This window comes from Xenopus laevis, chromosome 6L (genome assembly GCF_017654675.1).
Source record: "Xenopus laevis strain J_2021 chromosome 6L, Xenopus_laevis_v10.1, whole genome shotgun sequence".
Lineage (NCBI taxonomy): Eukaryota > Metazoa > Chordata > Amphibia > Anura > Pipidae > Xenopus > Xenopus laevis.
Genome location: NC_054381.1, coordinates 120,094,596 through 120,118,439, shown reverse-complemented (window position 1 = coordinate 120,118,439; position 23,844 = coordinate 120,094,596). Strand labels below are relative to the sequence as shown.

General features: G+C 41.3%; 1 protein-coding gene across 2 annotated transcripts in view; it reads left to right on the top strand.

Moving 5' to 3' along the window:
- The first annotated feature begins 1,835 nt into the window (after window positions 1–1,835).
- Window positions 1,836–23,844, top strand: part of nol4.L (nucleolar protein 4 L homeolog) — a 149,527-nt gene continuing 127,518 nt past the window's right edge. Inside the window, exon 1 of one of the 2 annotated variants that reach the window (XM_018267975.2) lies at window positions 1,836–3,246. In XM_018267975.2, coding sequence (XP_018123464.1) covers window positions 2,992–3,246 — 255 coding nt within the window. In that variant the 5' untranslated portion in view covers window positions 1,836–2,991. The remainder of the gene's footprint in view (window positions 3,247–23,844) is intronic. The other variant, XM_018267974.2, reaches the window with a different exon arrangement.

The following is a 23,844-nucleotide window of genomic DNA, read 5'->3' as shown; positions in this document are numbered from 1 at the left end:
TCTTTCTCTCAAACCTTATATGCAAAATGCCTCCTCTTATTATTGTGCCTTGCTGACTGGCTGTCCTGAAAAAATATACTGTATTGGGTTGATAATTCAAAAGCCATTCATGGGCCTGGCATTGTGAAACTCTTTTACTCCAGATTTTCTGTTACCCGTGAAATCTCTTGTGGGCACTTCTGCAGGACATGGGGTACATATAATGATGTGGCTGTTCTACCTGTCTGGGACTACAGTGGATGTCTTGTGCCAAATTCCCTTGTATATTACTGCTATGCTCAAGTTGATGCCTGCCATAGGGATCCTTATCTATCTGGTTTTTATCTTTTTTCTGGCCTTTTAATTTGTGATGATTGTTGCAAATCAGTACAATTGGCCTGGTGATTTGGCTTTATTGCCAGTTGTCTGTACTCAAATGCTTATACCTCTGAAATTCCTTTAAACTACTTATGGTCACTTTAAAGGAATGTGTCATCATAGAAAGTTTAGGGGGACCAGATTAATGAATAGGCTACCCTAGGCTATAATCTAGGAACTCAGAATAATTAGGGTCCCAACAAACTTTTTAAAAAAAAAATGTCTTTTTATGTGTGCTGTTGTGCCGAGGTCCAGTCATGATTGTACCTGGGAGAAGGTTAGGTAACTATACAAGACAAGGCATGTGAGTGGCATGCGGCTGAGCTCTCTAAGACATATTGGGTTTGTTGTGTGCTAAGGGTGTCATTAGTATGCGCAGAACCCAACACTTCTTGGGCCAAGGTCCAGCAGCACAGATAAAAATAAATATAAAAGAAAATACAAATTATAATCGAAAAAAAAAGAGATAATGTTCTCCTTGTGTCTCCAGGTGCACCAGTGACCAGGCCTGGATTTGTGGGCCTAGGGCGGCAGAATTTTAGGGGGTGGCATGTTGCCCAACCACACCCACATTGGTTCAAAAACACTGGGGATACGCTGGAGATACAATAATTTTTTAAATTTCCCTTGCACCAAAGCCCATTGCTCCAATCCCAATGATGAAAATTTGCATGAATAAAGTAACAGGGGGACAGGGGCGGCGAATGGCAGTGGGCCTAGGGGCACCCACTATGTAAATCCAGCCCTGCCAGTGACCCTGATTAGTTGTTGTATATTTCTGAAAGTGATAGTGGAAAGCCTGTGGAAAGTGTAGCCCAGTGGCCTCACACCCTATTAATCCACCCAAAAGTAAATTTATTCTTACACCGGTGAAACTTTGCAGACTGCACAGGACTCTGAACTAAATATCAGTGCTTTCCCCAAAACTGGATACCGAAGATAACCCAAGGATCAAATCTACCAAAAACGCCATGGTACTGAATATAGTGAATAAAGTACCCCCTCTTGTAAAATATAAGGATATTATAAGTTACAGAGGAGTTTCATGACCATATAAATTTACAGGTCATGGAACTCCGAGGTAACTTCTAACATCCTCATATTTTGCAACTGGGGGTACTTTATTTATTATAATACACAAGTTTCAGTGAGTCATGTGACAGAAATGACATCAGAACTCACCGTTTATAACTGATGGCATCAGAACTCACCGTTTATAAGGATATAATTTACAAGATATTTATGGCTTTTGTGTATTATATAATAATATTACAAAGCAATCTCCAAATAGGAATTTCTCTACTATCTCGGCTGGGAGTGGAAAGAGACCTGACGGGATGCTGAAAGGTTCCTTTTTAATATAAAGGTTTCTGTAGTGAATGGAACGCTGGTTTTTCGCCGGCTACGACACGCGTGGCCAGTAGGTGGCAGCAGACAACTTATAAAGAGGCAAGCAGCCATTTAAAGAAGACAAGGAGTCTGGGCTGTCAGTCCCGGGCCGGCTCCAGTCGCCGCTAGACCAACCAATAAAACACCGAGCAGAGCCTGGAAACAGCAGCCTGATAATTACTTCTCTCGCCTCTGGGACAGGAGACAGGAGCAGCCCGGCAGGGGGAGGGTAGAAGAGGCGATTGTGAGCGTGTCCTTTGCCCAATTGCGCCCAGAGGCAGCTGAGCCGGACGATTGTGACCGGGTGCAACTAGAGTGACAGCTGCGGGTACAACCGGACGACTGCTTATTATAAGAGGGGATCTGGAAGAAGCAAGCAAGGGGCAGCTACTTTCCGAGCAGGATAGGAGGGGGCAGGAGAGACATACACTGTCCTGAGAGGAGAGAGGCAGAGGCTCGTGTAGCGGCGTCACCCGGGCACTTGTCTCAGGGGAGGAGGGTGTGGGACTGGGATGTGCTATTTCCTCAGTGTCCTGTGTGGGCAATGTGCCCCCTAGCAGCAGCTCCTAATCCTCCCAGCGTTCAGACTCGCATTGTCTCCATTGTCACAGCCAGACCTTTCCTTATTAGTCTTATTATTCTCCAGCAAGGCGCGGGGCTGGGGCTGAAGTGAATACGTGGGACAGAACTGCCCTGAGAAACTTACCAACCTGGGAAATCCAAGCGCCGCCGATAGGAAGTTTCCAGCCAACCTGTCTGCACCGCGGGGGCTACACGAGCAGTCTACTATAGTGTTGTCATTCAGCACCAGGGAGAGAGACTATTGCTGCTGCTACTGCCCCGGGGATCCGCCGCCTCCCTCCTACCTGCCCCATTCGGGATAAAGACAAGAGAGACAGGGACACGTAGGGTGTAAGTAGCATATGCGACTGCTGCTCATTCAAGGGCCCCTGTGCCGGGATAGTTGCTCCTGGGGCCACTGGGATAGTCTCCAGTACAAGGGAGACGGAGCACGTAGAGGGACAACAAAAACATCTGAGACTTCTCTCTCCCTCCCCCACACACCCAGCAGCCTGCAGTTGGGCACACGGACATATCGCTGAATCGACTCGATCAGACCCTGCAGCCCGGGACATCTCACCTGCTGCCAGACGCGGGGGGGGGGCACAGTGTAAGAGCCGGGAGAACAGGTGCCGAGTGCGCGAGGGGAACGAGCCGAGACGGGCGCTTGGGGGGGTCGGGATCATGGAGAGCGATCGGGACATGTACCGTCAGTTCCAGGACTGGTGCCTCAGGACTTATGGGGATTCGGGCAAGACCAAGACAGTGACCCGTAAGAAATACGAGCGGATCGTGCAGTTACTCAATGGCTCCGAGTCCAGCTCCACGGATAACGCTAAATTCAAATTCTGGGTGAAATCGAAGGGCTTCCAGTTGGGGGACGCGGACGAGCTGAACGCCGGGGAGCAGCAAGTGCTCTTCGTCCCTGTCAAGACTACGGTCAGTGTCTTTTCATTTGTCTCAGTGTAGAAGTGACAGGGAGAGAGGGGACCTAGTGGTGCCCATTGCTATTCCCACCCAGACTGACTGGCACGGGAGTCCGGCCCAAGCTTTGTGCCACACACACTGCACCTCTCTTTGTTTTCAGCCCTCACTGCCCTGTGCTACTGCTGCCCATTGTGCGACACACTGCGATCAACGCTACATGGGATACTGATGATTTTAGCAGCACCATCTGCTACATGATCCAATAGGTATCAGCCACAGGATTGAGCTGCAGGTCACATATGTGTTTGCTGTCTTGGTATTTGCCATTTGCTTCCCATCCCTGTCTGCCTGTCCTGATCCCTATAGCCCAGTCCCTGTTCCTTGGTAACAGGCTGTATCCCCTGTATTTTCTCTTCTTTTGGGGGGGGGGTGTTTATCCCCAGGATGGGAGCAGGCGGGGGTGGTGGTGGGACTGATGCAGACCAGGACTGTGTAATGGGGGGATGTGCAAGTGCTGTGGGGAGGTGACCCATTAGTGATGGGACTGTGAGCAACACTGCTGTTACTTAGTAGCGGGAACCTGCCTACTCTGCTGCTACTCAGCCTACCTGACCATCTCCTGTGGGAGGCTGAGCTGGGGCTGCAACTACATTTTATCATGACACTCCATCTCACATCTGCTTTGTCTACAATGTGTCACCTAATCAGCAGCTATTTGCCTTCACTTTCTAAAAGGAGGCTCATTAATTACTTTATATATATAAGGGGCCCCCTATAAGCGTCACCCATTAGAATTCAGCAATCACCAGTCTCTTTTAAGAATACGACATACATTTATTGTTTGCTGTTGCAGATCAGGGCTGTTGTGCACTACATTTCCCAGTATCCTCCACCTGCCATCATTTACAGCTGACTGTGTGCTGGACAGCTACAAGTTTTACATGGAGGACTGATATGGTCCTGTTAAATGTCCCTGCACCATTGCCGGTGGCAGCACCTTAGCATAGCACAGATAGCTCCAAACACAAAGGGGACACACAGGGAGCCTTTTCTTATCCCGAGGAACTCTGTAAGTAGGTTGTGACATATCTTGCCTAAGGAATAACCCAATCATGGCTCTCTCTCATCATTTTCCATCTTTTGGAGGAAGTTGGCAAAATTATACTGAATATTTAGCCTTTACAGAGGCTACTTCCAATAGAATAAAACAACATAAATATAAAGGTTAGGGATATTTAATTGCTCTTTAATGCCATTTTCATTGTATTCAAAACATCACAATAACAATGTGTATTTGCACCCAGAACAGCCAGCTTTATTTTACTTGAAATTTTTATTTTACCAGTTACTGGCTGATAGATTATTTAGTCGTTCCTTTCATTAATATGAATGAATTGATGTAGGGCGGTGACTACAGGTGAGTGATCACTGATTTTGCAGTTCATTTAATAATCTATCATCACCTGTGCTAGTGGTGCTCCCCTTGCTGGAGCCTAACACATTGCTATCAGCAAGATGAGCCATGACATGGCAGCTTACTATTGGACGATCATATAGTACCTAACAGTACCGTAGCTTTTATTTTGGCAGCATTTACAAAAGCTGGGTATTTGTCAGATGGTACCAGCCAATGGAATTTCCAGCAGCAGATATGAAGGCAAATATGCTTCTTAGAACTGAGTTCTTAGAACTTTTAAAAAGCAGAACTCTGGGGGCTAGTTTCCATATTTTGGAGGGGAACTGTCCAGTATTTTATCTCTCATTCACATTATAAAGGTATAATTTAACAGTTAAAGTTTTTTTTTTTTTACTTATTTACTTCTTCTGTGGCTGTCACACTTGGATTTTTAACTGCTATCTAGGAATTGATTGCCCTAGCAATTAGGTAGTAGTTTTGAAATCAGAATGGAAGGTTAATATGAGAAGGACTGAAAAAATTTAAAGGGTTGTTCACTTTTAAATTAACTTTTAGTATGATGGAGAGAGTGATATTCTGAGACAATTTGCAATCTGCTTTTTATTCAACAACTCTCTGGTTTGCAATTTCAGCAATCTGGTTGCTAGGGTTGAAATTACCATAGCAACCATGCATAGGAGCCTTGGATATGAATAGGAGAGGCCTGAATAGAAAGAAGACTAATAAAAAATAGCAATAACAATACATTTGTAACTTTACAGAGCATTTGCTTACTAGATGGGGTCAGCGACCCCCATTTGAAAGCTTGAGTCAGAAGGCAAATAATTAAAAAACTATAAAAAAAAGGAAGGCCAGTTGAAAAGTTGCTTAGCATTAGACATTCTATAATATACAAAAAGTTAACTTAAAGGTGAACCGCCCCTTTAACCCTCACAGTCACTATAGGGGTCGTTTACTTTGCAGACATATCCATAGGGCAAACACAGGTCTCTGTGCTCTGTTTTGGAGTGCTTGTATCTCTCTGACTAGTTTATTCACCCTAGCCCTACAGTTGGGCAAGCCCATAGACTGCCTGAGCTTTACATTTGCTGCTGGTTGCGAAAAGCAGGGATTGCTTGGTGATTGGAGTGTGGGGTTTGTTTATGGACAGATGGGTTGGTAAAAACTAGATTACACGGGCCATCCTGTTGCTGGATAGCAAGGGTTTTTTCTCTGTAAACTGTAATAATGATATTGATGGAATAATAAAATGTATTATTTTACCTTTCCAACCAAATAGTCAAGGAAGAAATCCGGGAAAATGCAAATCTAATAACCATGTGTCTATATATCCAAGAAGCATATGTATTTATGATCACTTGCCAATTCTGTAAAGAGCTTTATAAAACCGTCCAAAATCACTCAGGGTCTCACAGTATCAAAGCAGATTATGTAGATTTTCAGATTAAACACATGGGAGTCTCACAGCAGAGGAGATATCCAAGCAGCTACAGTTGCAATTCAGAGTGTGTGTGACAACCAGTGGCACAGGGATACACTTCTGTGTCTCGAGTCCCCTTCTTGTAAATATCTTGCTTTACAGTGTGTATTGAATCTTGATATTAAATCCAAAGATACAAAGTGCAATTTAAAATATCTACATACGTTTTCCTACTAACTGTAATTTAGAATCTCTCTGTTTATCATTAGTGCCCTCCTGTGTGCATAATTGTATAGTGGCACACAGTAAACAACAAATGGTATAGGGTACCTCCCAACTGTCCTGTTTTTCATGGGACAGCCCCGATCTTGACAGCTCAACCTGCAGTCTGGGGTTTGTTACTGAAATGTCCCAACTTTGTCTTTGATCTCCTGCCCTGAAGAGCCAGAAAAAGATTCAACGTTTCTAACATAATTGGCTTTTTGCAGAAAGCCCAGAATATGTGCCAGGTGCATTTATAGATACTTTTGTAACAATTTAAGATAAGCAAAGAAACAATTGTAACAATTTAAGATAAGCAGGTCACTTGGGGAAACTGTGACTTGCAGCTTAAAGGACAAATCACCTTCATTAGCAAAACTGTAATAACACATAAAAACCACAGAAATGTGTTCAAACTTTCATAACCTGCCAATTTTTTTTAAAATGAACATGGTAATAAGGGGGTAGCCAAAAAAAGTAGCGTGGTCAAAAAATGTCAAGTTTTTTGTAGCGTGGCAAATATTTTTGTCCCTCTTTCTATTTCCAAAATGTTGGGAGGTATGTAATATGCTTTCCTGACTTAGTTAAACATTTTTCTTTATCTTTTAGATATGGGGATACCCTTGATTTTCTTTACATTGTACGTCTCCCTAACATTTGGGGATCCCCTTAGAATCGAGCACCATCTGTTGGGCATCACAGTTTTAAATTGTGTAGTATTTTATTAGAAGGAAAAGTTAACTCTTATGATAATAAATGGGTACTCAGACTCTACAGTCACACAAGGTATCAGTTAATTGTAATGAAAAGAGAAAAAGAAAGAAAAGAACCTTGTTTTGTAACTGTATCAAATGCTACACCTCTGTAGTTCAACCACTTCTCTCCAAAAATAGTTTCAATTCGTTGTATAGTTTAGAAAAGGATACCCTTAATTATTGCAGTAGTCCGAATTGAAACTATGTTGGTAATCTTTAAGGTAAACTGATAACACCAGATTAGCAAGTTACAATGTTGCTTATTGTTAAGGTCTAGTGAATTTAACTCCTCTCTACTGGATATGGCAATTCATGTGCAACATTCACCTTCAAACACCTTTTAATAATGATTCTAATAAGGAAACAACTTTACAGTTGGTATCATTTGTTATTTTATTCCGGTTTGACCCACACAGTCGATAACCAATTAAACTAAAAATTAAGAGTTGATTACTCCCTATTCAATCACTTATAATTTAAGGTGCCGTTTATCTTATAAGGATTCCAAATTCATTGAATTCACTCTCAATATTCTTAATCAATTTAACCAATAAAAGGTTTACTATTGTAATTCATTAAAATGTATAATATAAAGTGACCTGTGCAAACAATTCAATGTTGAATAATTCTGATGTGCTCTGATTAATAAAGTGCCATGTACAATTAATTAATTCACCATTCCATTTAGTGGCTTGTGCATAAATTAATTAAAATCTAGGAGTTAAACACTATGGTCAAAACCTTCTGGTTATCAACCTCTTAATTAAAAGTTGAGAAAAGTGAAATTGTATAGAGGGTGGAGTTGCTCCCAAGAATATAACTATAGTTTTTTCTAAGTCCCTAGGAGCACCACAAAGATGTAGAACGACAGGACCTGTAGGGCTGCGGTCTCAAATGTACCTTTCTATCTGTTTGAAAGAGGCTATCATAACCTACAAAACCGCAAACCCCACAGTCCTTAGAAGAGAAAATAGATGAGTATAAGAGTCTGAGAATATTAAAAGGATTTTTTTTTCAATCCCGCCCCACCATCCGGTGGTTTAAAGCTAAAAACAAGGAGACCGTCAGTTGCCCTGACGCACGTTTCGCAATTCGCTTTTTCAAAAGGCAATTACCGCTCGCTTTCTATCGCGGTTCTTTATAGCCGCATCTACTTCCGCATATCCTCTGCACTGACGTCATCCTCTCGTGAGATCACGCGAAATTGTGTAGTAGGCACAATGTTTTTGTTCTAAGATTTACACCATTTTTACTTATTTTACTACTGTGTGTGCCACTGATAGGAATCTATCTGTCTAATCTTGTAAGCTGCACTGGGGCAGAGACAAATTTTGGGACAAATATCAAGGTTTATGAAATGCTGTTATGTTGGTATCAGTAAACCCTTGGTACTTAGGGAATTTTGCTGACATAAGGTAGACCCCTCTCCATCTTTTATCGCAACTGAAAACTGCAGAATGAGGCCTTAGTGGCATAAGAATACCTCCCAACAATTTCGAAATAGAAAAGGGACAAAAAGAATTGCTATGCAGAGAGTGGACCACATCCATTTTGGTGGCCACACCCCTTAATTACCATGTTAATTTTACAAAATTTGGTAGGTTATGAAAGTTTGAACACATTTCTGTGGTTTTTATGTGTTGTTCCAGTTTTGCTGATGAAGGTGAATTGCCCTTTAAGCTGCAAATCACAGTATCCCCAAAAGACCTGCTTATCTGCTTAAATTGTTTCTTTGCTTATCTTAAATTGTTACAAAAGTATCTAGAAATGCACCTGGCACATATTCTGGTCTCTTGGCCTCAGGGCCTCTCTGGGCTCAGTAACAAACCTGGGACTGCAAGTTGAGCTGTCAAGATCGGGACTGTCCTGTGAAAAACAGTACAGTTGGGAGGTATGCATAAGTACGGGGGTACACCCATGCCCACACCCACTTATAGCCCACCGCAGCCATGAAAAGGTAAACCATGGGCAGAAAGGCAGGGGATTTTTTGCTGAACCTCTTGTGGAGTGTGAGGGGAGCAAGTCCATAGGGGAGGGAGGACTGGGTGCACATCCTGCACCCAGTCCAAGCTGAAAGTATTTGTGCCACTGGGCCTTAGCTGCTATTTACAAGCTCTGTTCCCACCATACTTCTACATTGTATTTCTATTCTAAAGTAAATTTTGTGTGTGTAGCAGCATAGCAATCATAGGAAAGCAAGAGTTGTTTTTACTTGCCATGCAATATTGCATTCAGTTTGGACACCAATAAAACATATGGCTGGCTACTTTTTAACCAGCACTGCCAGGAGGTATATTGATGTCTTTTTTAATTGAAAACCCACACCCCAATTGCTATTGAGAAAGTTCCCACCACACCACTCTGCAACCACATTAAAGGTGTGGTTCATCTTTAGGTTAACTTGAAGTAAATTATAGAATTCTAAGCAACCTTTCAGTTGGTCTTCATATTTTTTTTTTTAATTATTCGCCTTCTTTTTCTGACTCTTTCCAGCTTTCAAATGGGGGTCACTGACCCCATCTAAAAAACAAATGCTCTGTAAGCCTACTAATGTTATTGCTAATTTTTATTACTTATCTTTCTATTTAGTACCTCTCCTATTCATATTCCAGTCTCTTGTTTAACTCAAGGTTTGGTTACTAGGGTAATTTAGACCCTAGTAACCCGATTGATAAAATTGCAAATTGCAGAGCTGTTGAATAATAAGTTAAATAAAAAACCCCCAGAAGAATGTAGATCTCTATAAAAATATGAATCAGCTCAGATGTAAAACCCTGCTTCGTGTAAATACGGTAAACCAATTTCATAACAATATACTTTTTTAGTAGTATGTACCATTGGGTAATCATAAATAGAAAATTGCCACTAATATAGTACGACGATTAATATTTTGCAGGCCCGGGCCCATTAAGTGTATAATCAGGCCCTGTATCCTTCTGTAATTTTGTTTAGCACATATGATAATGGAAAATGTAAGGTAAGATAAATTCCACCATATGTATATATTAAGTAGTCAGTGGGCCCCTAAAAGTCCCTAGCCCTGGGTTCCTGTCATTGTTAAACTAGAACTTTTGGGGCCCATCAGCGATCTGTCATTCTGGGTCCTCTCTCACAGCAAAAATATGGAGACAGTATAAAATGATGTAGAACTTATAGTTTTATAGTGGAAATAAAATAGGCTGATGGGAATTGTTTCAATTGGCTCACTAGGATCTTGGTGCACCAGGAGATCCTCTGGTTCTATGGCAGGCCAATTCGACTGACATAACATACTTTAAATAGAAAGGAAATCTATAACACAATTACATGTGGCAAACAATAAATCCGGAAGAGGTGGGTGTTTGGTGATATGTTTGCTGTGGTTGTTTGGAATTACCGGTAGGTTTGTTTATATACACTATTAGCATTAGCAAAATGCCCACAAAAATGCCAACTAAATGCCCAAATATTAACTGAAGACTTTTCCCAATTGAAAATATTTTTTTGGCTTCATCTCATCATTCACGATGGGACAAGACAGTAACATTATCATTTGGAGGGGTACCTTATTGTCATTTGGAGGGGTACCTTTAATTATTAATGTAGGTGCATATAATTGCGTCATCAGTTGGCCAGCAGGAGTGGCTGACTTGCTGTGCAGGAGCTGGTGTGTACAAAACCCAGAGCATTACTGTGAGGGAACTGATAGGCTGTGATTACAGCGCAAGGCTGAAAAGCCTAAATTCCTGGCCTGTGCATTCACACATTTGGTTTATAGAAGTGGATTATAAGGGGTTTAATTTCCCAAATTTGGTTAGTGGATCAAATCAGCAGATAGTTTACAGACAGGTGGTCTCTGCAGGCTCAGGAGCATTCGTTATCAGAGGAAAGAACTGATTACTCTGATCACACACACAGAGATCACAGCCTGTCAGTTCCTCTTATTGTAATTAAAATGGTCTGCAGAGACTCACAAGCTCTTATTTCAGAGCCAGGATTCTGATCCGGAAATGAACAGAGTTTCTATACTGAGGCCATGTACTGGAATGTGCTCTGTATATAGTTATAGAGAAGGCTTTGGGGGTCTCAGCTAGTTTTATGGTAAGTCAGAGAGACCCCCTTTGACATATTTTAGACTGTAACATTTGTAAGATTTTTTTTCAGTATTTACATATACGAGCTGGAACCCCAAGCTACTGTTTAACTTTACATAGTGGTCCATTGCGTTTTCATTTATTCATAAATTACCTCCAGGTTATAATCTGCATTTACTTTACCATTAGCTATTGAATCAGCCACTGACCCCAGACCAATAAAGCAGCTTATTGGGCTAGGTATGGAGCAAAATTGGAGCATGCCCAGTTGGTATTAGTCAGATTCCCATTGGGTAGGTTTGGAATCCCACAGGCCAGGACATCATTAGAAAGCTGATGCGTTTTTCTCCAAACAGATCTACATAGACCCTTGTTATGATGTTGGTTCGAGGCCTCAGTAAAAAACAGATCCTGCTGTGTATAGTGTATGGTTAGCATTATTGTGCAAAAGAAAAGCCTCTAGGCAGGAAATTTCCTTTAGCCTGTTGTGTCTTTGCTCCCAAACCCAGCAAGTGGATAGCACAAATAATGTTGCAGCCAGAAAAAATATTTTGAGACATGGGCGAGGGGGATATCATTTTTAAGAAAGAACACCGGGAGAAATATTTGCAAACTGATACTTTCATTTTCCTCCAGAAAAACATGAATGAGTCAGTTAATTGCACCCCTGGGTCTTCTAGTGGAGGAAATAAAAAAAAACACATTGGATCCAATATTTGTGTTTAGATGTACAATCATTTGAATGCACGATTCGTGAAGATGGGAAAAACAGATAATTGTGAGTCATAGAGCTGCTGTGTTTGTTGCATGCAATAAGCAGCATTCCATGCAGGTCAGTCTTATGCAATGAGAGGTTGCAGTAAGGCTGCTGTATATTGTACAGTATACAACTATCCTGTGCAGTAGCTGTTCTGCCTCATTCAGATCTCCATGTTTCCAACCATTCCCTCTCTTGTTCATAAACCACCCAGCTATGTGCATGAGTGCTGCTGACTTGAATATGTTAATGGTGGGGAGGGTTCCAGAGACACACTAAGGAGGCTGGAGTTCTCCTCACACCCCCCCCCCCCCTTCATCTGCACTTGCTCATATGGGACGGGCAATGAAAATGAAACTGGCAGAAGAGACTACCTTAAATACCTTGAATTTGCAACAGGAGCACTGTTGCTGTCCGGTTATTCCTCCTGCCACTCCACTGGTAACTTACTGATGCAAGAAGCTTCTCTTGATGCTACCCTGTTCATTTTCTGCCTCAATGAGGAGCGTCAGGAATCACATTCTGAGCAATATGTCATTATTTTGTTTAGGTGTGTTTAGTTCCAATTTCAGGCATATCCAACTTATCCTTTATTTTTTTCACTTTCATTTCTTCATCCAATTCCTATTAACAAGCCTTTGTCCATCCCCTGCCTCTCACATAACAAATTCCCAGAAGGGAAGAATTCAGATTTTTGTTACCATTTAGAGCATTTAGCATGATGTTTCACAGGGCCTCTGCTTCTGGAAGGGTGCATTATATTATCGATTGTGTACAGAGAGTGGGGTTCACCCGTTACAGTGTTCAGGGTTTAGGCCTGTCAGGCATCGGCATGAACGGTGGTTACTTAGCAACCTAGGAAGCCCTGCAGTAGCCTGTGCTATTGTCTTTACGGAAACCCTCAGTGGAATGCGAGTTACAGTACAGTACAGTTAGAGCCATGATCTGCAACCTTCTCATTTCCCTGCATCACTTAGTAACAAAAGCCACAAAGCAGCCATATAGCAGTGCAAAGTAATGTCAGCCCTTAAAACCCATTTCCCCCACTATAAAGATCATGATATTAATCGAACAGTTCTGCAGAGTACAGTATTTATCATTCATTGTGATTTCTTTGCAAAAAAAATAATACATAAAAATGCAATGTGAAATCAAAAGATAAGGGAGGTAAGTTCAGCCGGTGCCTCAGGTCATGCCAATGCCACAACATTACAAACAAGTACATTGCACATTTAATTCTTTGTGTGGTTTCTGGGTTTTGCTTTTAACCGGAGAGATTTTCCTGATGGTTCTGCAATCCACTGCTTCTGGTAATTAGACATCATTACTGCTGTGTTCAAGGGAAAGAGAGAGGGGGAAGAGGACAGGCTGGGGCTAATTAACTACTTGATTCTAATGAAAGAAAGAGAGGTTGATAGCGACTGGGGGAGAGCACCGGAACAAGGGAGGATGCACAACACAAACCTCATTGAAGAGATATCTTGCAAGCTGCAGGGCACAGCTCTCTGTTCCTTTCTCTCCTATTGTATGAAGAACTTGCACCAGCAGCAATGCCCCTCCATTTGTAGGGGTCGGATGTTCCACTGTTTGACCATCTGAAAAATCAAACAAATGCATTGCTGCTCTCCAAATGCCTAGAAAGAGAAGGACAATATATAACCAAGGCTCAAAGAAATGCAGAATCCAGTACAAAGCAATTAATTAGCTTTCCTCACAGTATGAGGCTGTGTGTGTGTGTTTGTGTATAGAATAATGTCTCTGTCCATTAACTAGAGCTTTCCAGTACCAGCGATAGAAAATTGCTTTTAATAGTAACGCTGCTACTATTTTAACAGTGATACACGGTAACTGCCAAGCTGTAGCACTCTAGTTTCCTTAACTAGCACTCACAGAATCTGCAAACAGCCACTGGCAAGAGGGCATGGTAAATAAATATATAAATATAGTTTTAATGTGAAGCAAATCTAAACAAACTACCCCAAATGCTGTCCTTTAGCTTTGGTCAGGAAGGTGGGTGCAGGGACTTAGGCTAAAACACTTTATTGTGTTACTATATATACTATACATATATATATATATATACATACTTGTACATGATATACATTTGTTTAGTCCTCTTAATATTAAAGTGCTTAAAGGGAAATCTATTTTATTTTTCCCTCTATCATCCCCTGATGATTTCAGGCATATCTGGGGACTATTTGCACAGGGGGTTAATTCCCTATGCAGGAGGCTTCTCCAATCAGACTCATGCATGCAACGGCTATTGTTGGCGGTTCCTGCTGACCTGCTAGCTTTGTTGGACTGTTAAGGGAAGGTGTAGCATTCCTATGGCTCCTTATAATTGCTGTTCATCATCATCATAATCATTCACAGCATTTTATCGGCAATCAGGGTGCTAGGAAATCTCCTGGTGGACACTAATGTCAGTGGGCCCTCCTGCTCACCCAACCATTTGAACTTGTATGCTTATGCCATGTCCATGTTATTATTAGGAATGGTTTTTTTCTTGCCAACTCCTAGCCCCCAGTCTGACAATGAACACTTTAGAACATTTTAACAAAACAGGGGTCTCACAAATTAATGCATAAGGGTTAAAGAATGAAACAATAGGATTAGAGGTCAGCTCTTTATGATCACTATTAGCCTCCTGGGCTCAGAAATTGGCCTAATGATGACCCAACATTGACCTGATATTCCCATAAAGATACCTTGGGGAAAAAAACTGTTTCCTGATGTATTTCAGAGTGTCTTGTTATGTCAGATAGCCAGCATAAATTGTATGTGAGTGGGGGGCTTCTAGAGTTCATAGAGATCTGTAATTTCAGGGCCCCTTTGCGGCTTGCACCCACCAGTATGCAGGATGTGCCTTGGAAGGGGTGCCTAGGTGCTTCCCCCACCCTCCTCTCATATATACAGCACTGGTCAATGAAGGCAACGCTTTATTCATTGTGGAGCATTGTAAATCCATTATGGAGCGCAGAGACCAGCAGGAATTTTTTTTTCAGATTGCACCTGTATATTGCATTTTGCACCCTGCCCTGCACATAATAAATTACCCCACTAGCATTTCTCTATAATGCATAAAGATCAAATAATATTTTTTTGTTCTTTTATATATTGTTAGAAAATAACACAAAATCACTAATGTTACTAATAAGTACTATTAAATACATTTTCTTTAAAAGTATCACTTGTGCAATATGAAAGCATGAATGCCCCCATATTAAAAAATATAAAGGTTATTAGAATTTATATCTGAGTCTTTGTATGTGTGTGACTCAGTATTCAACCTCTTTGCTGTTATCTGAGAGACCTGTGAGGTGGTGCCTAATATCCTTATAATTTATATCAGCCAATAAATGATCCCTATACAATTATAGATAATATCATGCAAAACGTTGATGCGTGTATGGCGGGAGACAAGGCGACCAATATCAGCAAAAGTTTTGGATAAAGATGGAAAATTGGAAGATTCTGGCAGGGGGATAATGCTGAACCGTTAGATAAAGGTAGAATTCTATTGTTTTACCTGTATTTCTACTGATTCAGCTCCTAACATTTGTAGTGAAAACTAATGATCATGGTCGCAGGAAAGATCATAATTGTCACATGTATGACCACTCTATTCAGCAATCAGTTGTGGATCCAAGACTTTCCGATTAAAAATCTGCTGCTCAAAGTTCTTTCTATAACATATGCCTGCTCCATATTCATAGTGCTTACAGTTATCATATAAAAACACTAGGGGCAGTCACAATGTAAAGATAAAGATTCTAGGAAATAGAAGTGTTTCGTATGAAATGTAATGAGTGGATTTTATTACAAACATAATTCCAGGGTATATTAACCATACAGTAGCTGAAACTGATTTCAATTGCAATCATTTTTTCTTTATTAGTCAGTGTTACTAGTTTTTCTGATATTTCTCAGTTTAGCTACTATTAAGGGGCACATTTACTAATGGTTGAAAATCGAGGGTTAATTATATTGAAGTCGAAGGATTTACCGCAATTCGTTCATTCGAACGATCGTAGGAAAAATCGTTCGATTAAATCCTTCAAATCGAACGATTCGAAGGATTTTAATCCATCGATCAAACGATTTTCTTTCGATCCCAAATTGGCAGGAAAGCCTATGGGGACCTTCCCCCTAGGCTAACATTGATGCTCGGTAGGTTTTAGTTGGCGAACTTGGTGGCCGAAGTTTTTTTTAAGGAGACAGTACTTCGACTATCAAATGGTCGAATAGTCAACCGATTTTTAGTTCGAATTGTTCGATTCGAAGTCGTAGTCGAAGTAGCCAATTCGATGTTCGAAGTAGCCAAAAAAAACATTTGAAATTCGAAGTATTTTTTATTCTATTCATTCACTCGAGCTAAGTAAATGTGCCCCTTAGTATACTTTTAATTTGAATACAGTACATTAATAGGCACAAGCAGCACACTAGAATTTGGACAAAAAACTGTGTGTTATTATGTGATATTATAACAGTACAAAAATACTAGTGTTTTTACACCTGGCAGCAGCACCTGCATTAATAAATGAGGCCCAGCACCAGTTCTAATTGTATTACCTGCAACATGCAATTGACCTCTGCGTAAATTGAAGAACAGTGGTCTTGGGCCAATTCTTTGCACTTGGAGAGAAAACTGAATGAAAAGAAAATAATTTAATGATTAATGGGGCATTTTCTGCTTTGGCCAGCACTGTAAGTGGAGTATGTCAAGGTTCTGCCCTTGGACCACTTTTTCATTTGTTCATTAATGACCTTGAAGTTGTCACTGAAACTATTATTTCAGTGCTTGCTGATGCCATACATTTATTAAAAGTAATGCAGTATGTACAGGGTATTTTAGATAAAATGTGTAACTGGATAATTGTAACTTCTTTTTGCCTAATAGCAGTGATTTATTAGATCAATAGTTAATGTTATATGTTTTTTCTGATACAGAGAAGTGTATTTTCTGATAAAGGGCTGTGTTTCTAGATATACACTATATGGACAATGGTATCCAGACACCCGTTCTAATTAATTAGCTATTACAATCACACCCTTCATTGCATAATATAAAATACAATGACATTCTTGAAAATTATCTTCATTTAGGAAAGGTTGTTTTCTGTTTTAGCACCATATTGGCCCTATGAACAAAACAAGGACCACATAGAATTACTTTGTGGAGTGGAAATGACTGGCCTGTGCAAAGCCCTTTAGGGTGGAGACACACAGCTACTAGTAGAAGCTACTTGTCAGGGCTACAAAATAGACAATAGTGATAACTGACTTTGCTAAGACGCTATGGGGCAAATTTATTAAAGGGCGAAGTGACTAATGCTGATGAAAATTCGCTAGCGTGACGTCATTTCGGAACTTTGACGATTTACTAACGGTCGCTGGCATAACTTCGCTAGCGAAGGAGATAGACTCTAGCGGTACTTCGCTCCATAACGCCAGACGAATTTGACATAACTATGCAAATTCACTAAGATGCGGATATTACTGAACATTACCTCTTGCGCCAGACTTGCTTTCGCCACCTCAGACCAGGCGAAGTGCAATAGATTAGATAGGACTTCCTCAAAATCTAGTTGAAAAATTTTCTAAGTCCCAAAAAACGCTGGCGTCTTTTCCTTTTTCCAGGGCTGCAAAAGAGCGTAAGTTTTTTTTTGTGGTAACCCCCCTACATTTCCTAACATATGGCACATAAACTATACACTGGGCTCATGTGTAGGGCAATATAACAACTCTATTTTCTTTTATTAAGGTTTCCCGGACTTGTGTAATGCAATATATTTGCTGCAACATATACGTCCAAGTGAACTTTAACTTCCCGCCTTATGAAAATTAGGCAACGCTAGCTCAACTTCACTTTGCTTGCCTCATTAACGCTAGCGCAAATTCCGCCAGCTTTCAGGGCCCTGGACGCAACTTCAGATTTTAGTGAATTAGCGTTGTCCTGGTGAATCTACGCCTGGTGAAGTGTTGCACTGTGAGCGAAGCCGTCGCTGGCAAATTTTCGGAGGTTAGTAAATTTGTACCTACATGTGTTTTAGCAGAGGCAATGCTCAGTATTGTCTATGGCAGAGTATTTTGTTGCCAAGTAACTACTAGTAGCTTTGGAGCTCCATAGTGACTTCTAATATCCTCATGTTTTGCAACAGGGTATACTTTATTTATTTACACAGTAAGTCATCTAAAATTACATCACTATGCTCCGATTATAACAAACGACATCACTAAACACTGTTTATAAGGAAATAATTTACAGGATATTCATGGCTATTGTGTATTTTAATGCTAATACAAGCCAGGCTGGATCCCCAACATCAGTGCCCAATCTTTTTGTGTATAAATGGAAGTAAATCCCACCAACAATGTTTTAAGATGGTGTGAAAAGAGGGAAAGGCTGTTTTAGCAGCAAACAGAGGACATTGCACAAGAGAATTATACTTGGGAAGAATGTATAATAAAACTGAGTTTGTTCTGATTGTAAAAGAGGTAGTTTTAAGGGGGAATAAGAACTCTGTACAAATATATTCAAGCCAGTGCAAGGTAGTCCCTGGGAATCTTTGTGCATGGGAAAATACAGAGAACAAAAGGTCATCCATAAAGATTAGAGGACAAAAGATTTCACCTCCAGCATCAGAAAGAGTTCTTCATACCATTAGCAACAGGATTGCTACAATTTGTTACTGTAAGCAAAGGTAATTTTAGAGAGCTTAGCTCTCATGTATGGTAATATTAGATGTGGCACTAGGGAAACTGTTCCCATTAAAATGCCATATACAATCAGTATGTGGCAGTGGCAAAATTTGTGTTGGAGCACTACCATTGCACTGGATGTCCCATGCACTAAACTTACTGTAGGTCTCTAGTTGGCTCCCCTCTACACTGCTGCAGACCTTCTGATGGGCTCCACCAAGACTCTGGTGCAGTTGCACCCCCTAGCAAATGCTGGTAGATGCACACTGTACACAGTGCACTTGTGTCTGTGCAGGCTCAACAGTTGTAGCATAATGTATAAATTTGCAACTAGTTTGGTGCCTGAGGTGCAAGGTCTGGGGCAAGGGAAACCTCTAATTAACACATGCCTTAAATAGATAAATTACAGGGCTTCTTTTGCTTTGAGAATTGCAGGCATTAATAATAAAAGATGTGTCCGTACACACCTTTTCGTATATAGGACAATAAGTTTGGATCAATCGATTTTATTTGACATTGGTCTGAGGCTTGTTGTTCATTCATATTATTGAATTTGTTGTCATTTCTAAAGGTCAACTATTGCTGGCCATTGGATTAGGCTTGAGATGATGTACCTCTGCTTTAAGCCGCAGTTCCAAAACCTACAGCAGCCCTCAAAGGTTAAAAGTACATATCTGTAACAATCCACAGAATGCTCTTTATCCAGCTTCAGTTCTTCTAGTGATATTGACAGGTATAATTTTCAGCCAGCTAAACTGGTCATACACTAAAAGATTAGGCCAGACAAATTCATTGGTCCAGGGGCCAAAGATTGGATCTTGCTAAATAAAGGTGGTCATACATGGCAGGTTTAAGCTGCCGATTTGGACCCTCAGACCAATCCCATGTATGGGGCCCTCTGACAGGCCCACTGACCTATATGTCGCCTAAAATCACCTAGATTTGATCAGGCAGGTTTGATTTTTCCCATCCGATCAAGGACCTCATCATCGCCTATATCCGACTTCTGGCCTAGCAACAATAATGATCACCCGTGTTTGACCCAGCCTGTTCTTGACTACTCTGCATTCTGTATCCAGACCCTTGCCTGCCTACGACAACTCTTCCAGCTTAACCCCTTGATTGACAACCCGGTTTGACCCTTGCCTGCCTGACGATTCTGATATCCGCCTGCCTCGACCCAGCCTGTCTGACCATCCTTCTGCCTAATCCTTTTGTACCGTGACCTTCGGCTCAAAAGACTTTGCTAACAGCCGTGCCCCTTTGCCAGCCAGAACTAGGGATGTCGCGGACTGTTCGCCCGCGAACTAATTCGCGCGAACATCGACCGTTCGCGTCCGCCGAATGTTCGCGAACGTCGCGCGACGTTCGCCAATTTGGGTTCGCCTTAGCTGGCGCTTATTTTTGCCCTCTCACCCCAGAGCAGCAGATACATGGCAGCCAATCAGGAAGCTCTCCCTCCTGGACCACCCCCACACCCCCTGGACCACTCCCCTTCCATATATAAACTGAAGCCCTGCAGCGTTTTTTCATTCTGCCTGTGTGTGCTTGGAAGAGCTAGTGTAGGGAGAGAGCTGTTGAGTGATTTGAGGGACAGTTGATAGTAACTTTGCTGGCTAGTAATCTACTTGATACTGCTCTGTATTGTAGGGACAGAACTCTGCAGGGATTTGAGGGACAGTGAGTTTAGGTTAGGTAGCTTTGCTGACTAGTAATCTACCTTCTACTGCAGTGCTCTGTATGTAGCTGCTGTGGGCACTGATCTCTTCTGATCTCATCTGCTGAGCTGACTGCTGTAATAACCCAATAGTCCTTGTAAGGACTGCTTTTATTTTCTTTTTTGTTTTTTTACTTTGCTACTATAAGAGCCCAGTGCTATTAGTCTAGCTGTGTTGGGGAGTGGGACTGGTGTGCTGCTCCTCCTAGTAGTTCACCACTACCAGCACCAACCAGAGTCAAAATTGTTACAAAGTATCTTATTTGCACCTGTTAGCTGTTCTGAGCTCTCTGCCAAAAGCTAATTAAGTTAGAAACTGTTTTTTTTCTGGCTGTTCAGTTCAGAGAAAAGAGGGACTGGTGTGCTGCTCCTCCTAGTAGTTCACCACTACCAGCACCAACCAGAGTCAAAATTGTTACAAAGTATCTTATTTGCACCTATTAGCTGTTCTGAGCTCTCTGCCAAAAGCTAATTAAGTTAGAAACTGTTTTTTTTTCTGGCTGTTCAGTTCAGAGAAAAGAGGGACTTTCCAGTACAAAAGAGGGACAGGGGGTTGAGTGGTCAAAAGAGGGACAGTTGGGAGGTATGCAAGTGCCACCTAGCTGTGTGAGCTTTTCACATTCTGTCTAAATAACAATAATAATTCCGTGTCCGTAAACATCACCTGAGTGATGTTTTTACAGCAGCAATAATATATTCCGTATCCACTACTGTATACGTTGCCCTTGCAGGCATTGTTTGCCCAGTCTTTAACCAAGTGCCACCTAGCTGTGTGAGCTTTTTCACATTCCGTGTCCAGAAACATCACCTGAGTGACGTAGTGTGATTTCTGCCCTTTACAGCACAAAACGCAGCGCTGTGTCAACAATGTATTTTTCAGATACATTTTTGCCCTTGATCCCCCTCTGGCATGCCACTGTCCAGGTCGTTGCACCCTTTAAACAACTTTAAAATCATTTTTCTGGCCAGAAATGTCTTTTCTAGCTTTTAAAATTCGCCTTCCCATTGAAGTCTATGGGGTTTGCAACGTTCGCGAACCGTTCGCATTTTTGACGCAAGTTCGCGAATATGTTCGCGAACATTTTTTCCGCCGTTCGCTACATCCCTAGCCAGAACATCTCGCCTTGTACCTCTCGTTTAGTCCAGGTGGCAACCAAGTAAGCTGAGGGCTCCTCCCGAAGCCCAACGGTGGTCACACTACTGGTGAAGCCGAGCTGAGCCCAGGGTGCTTGGCACTTGTTCTGGTATTGGGTGCCGGTCGTGACAAAGATCTGCTCCTTTGAAGACCTCATCAAAGCTCTGATAGGCTGAGAGAGGTTCTGCATTTACTATTTACTTAGTAGATCTAGGCAAGAATTCTATAGCCCTTCAGATGTTCAATTCATTCATTTTCCAACACCCCCTAGATCATTATTATTTACTTTATCCCCTATGGCAACATTAATGAAGAAGGGCATCTCAAAAGCAGCAGTGCAAGGAATTTTGACTGTTGGCCTTGGCATCACATGACTTTGTGACATTTGCAATGACATCAGTTGACATTATCCCTGAAAATCAATTAAGACCAAAACCCTCTCCCAAAAGAAGCATTATGTGCATTAATTTACAAAAGAGGCAAAAGATGCAAAAAATACACTTGAGCCTAGCCCTTCTTAAATGAGCCAGTTGTTGCTCCTATTACCTTATTTCTTACACTTGTGCACATAAAAAATATATGCAGTTTAACAGCATGAATTGTGATTGTAGTAAAACAAAAGGAATATTTGATCAAACACTAACATTCATGGACGAGTGTGAGCACAGTGTGGAACTAAAGCTAATGGAAATATTTCACTAAGGCAAAAATCACCCATCAGACGGCACGTGTTTGTATTTATAATGTCTGCAATGCACACAATGTTCTCTCAGATATTCATTTCTACAGCCTGCAACAAGGCACTACTGAATGCAAAATAGGCATCTGGATGCCTTGTGCTTATTTGCTATTATTTGAAACTGAAAAAAGACACTGCCCCTTTTTTTGAAGTATATTGTCTTTGTCCTTATCTAATAGAAATGAAACCCGTTGGATGTTTTCCAGACTCTGTTTCATGATGGTTCCTCGCTTCATGAAACCTTTGTTGAGTTTCCCTATAAAAAGCATATATTCTTCCCACTCCCTCCTGACAAATCGGAAACTCCTACAGTATAACTACTATACAAGAGGGAGACCTGGAGGCATGACCTATTGGTTGGAACAAGGTCAGATATCATTAGCGACCTGTCAAGAACCAAAGCAACCAGTGATGGTTGAGAGTAGGTATAGGAAAACACTCCAACTGACAAAATATTGTCTCTACTTTATCCTTGCCTGAATGGTGCTACCACTGCTTTGTTACCTTTCCATGTCTACACCATATCAGTTCTGCACTGTATGTTCTAAACTGCACATACATCGTTTTCAGTAAATTACTTTGTCCAAAGCAGTCCAAAGCAGTTTTCCGAGGTATTAAATAATAAAAATGACTTTGCTTTTACTGGTCATTTTATAATGATTGTAATGCTGGTAGTCATCTTAAGTTTATATTCATAGCAGCAGCCTCTTAAAAAGCACAGCAGACGAGACGTGAGAATCTTTCACTTCATCTTTACAGGCAGGATGTTATTGTAAAAGTCTGTACCACTTTAAAAATGGCTCCAAAGGGATGTGTTTGTAAAGAGACTTATAAGAATGATGGAACCAGTTGAATACATGTATTTACAGTTACGACAGAAGGAGCAGTTAGTCCGTGCACCATGCCATAACAATAAATCACATAGGTATGAAAGATCCAGTTACTGCATCTGGCCCAACACAGGATAGTAGATCAGCCAGAATAGTGACTAGCTATCTCTAGGCCCATACAGTACCAGGTTGGCCAATATCCCCATAGATGTACTGATAAGACTTGAACATGATTTCGACCACTATGATATATAGGGGCAAATTCACTAACAATTGTAGTTTCGCCAGGCGCAACTTCGCCGCACTTCGCCGCACTTCGCCAGGCGTAGTTTCGCCAGCGCTCCGCAAATTCACTAAAATCCGAAGTTGCGCACAGGGGTAGCGTAAGTTTGCGAAGTTGCGCTAGCATTGATTCGCTAAGTAAAGCGAAGTTACGCTAGCGAAGGCTAATTTGCATAGGGCGCCAAATTCAAATTTCAATGGAGGACTACGTATCAGCACTACAAATGCCTAGAAAACCTTCAAATCATCAAATAAAAATGTTATTTTGCCCTACACATGTGCCCACTGTCTAGGTAAGTTGCCATGAGTCAGGAAATGTAGGGGGGAAGGAGGGGAGCCCCAAAAAAATTTCGATCTTTTTCAGCCTATCACCCATAATGTAGAAAACACGCCAGCGTGTTTTGGGACTTAGAAAAAATTTTGACTTTTTTTGAAACAATCCCTTTCTACTCTATTGCGCTTCGCCAGGTCTGAGGTGGCGAGGGAAGTCTAGCGTAAAAGGTAGCGTTCAGTACACTG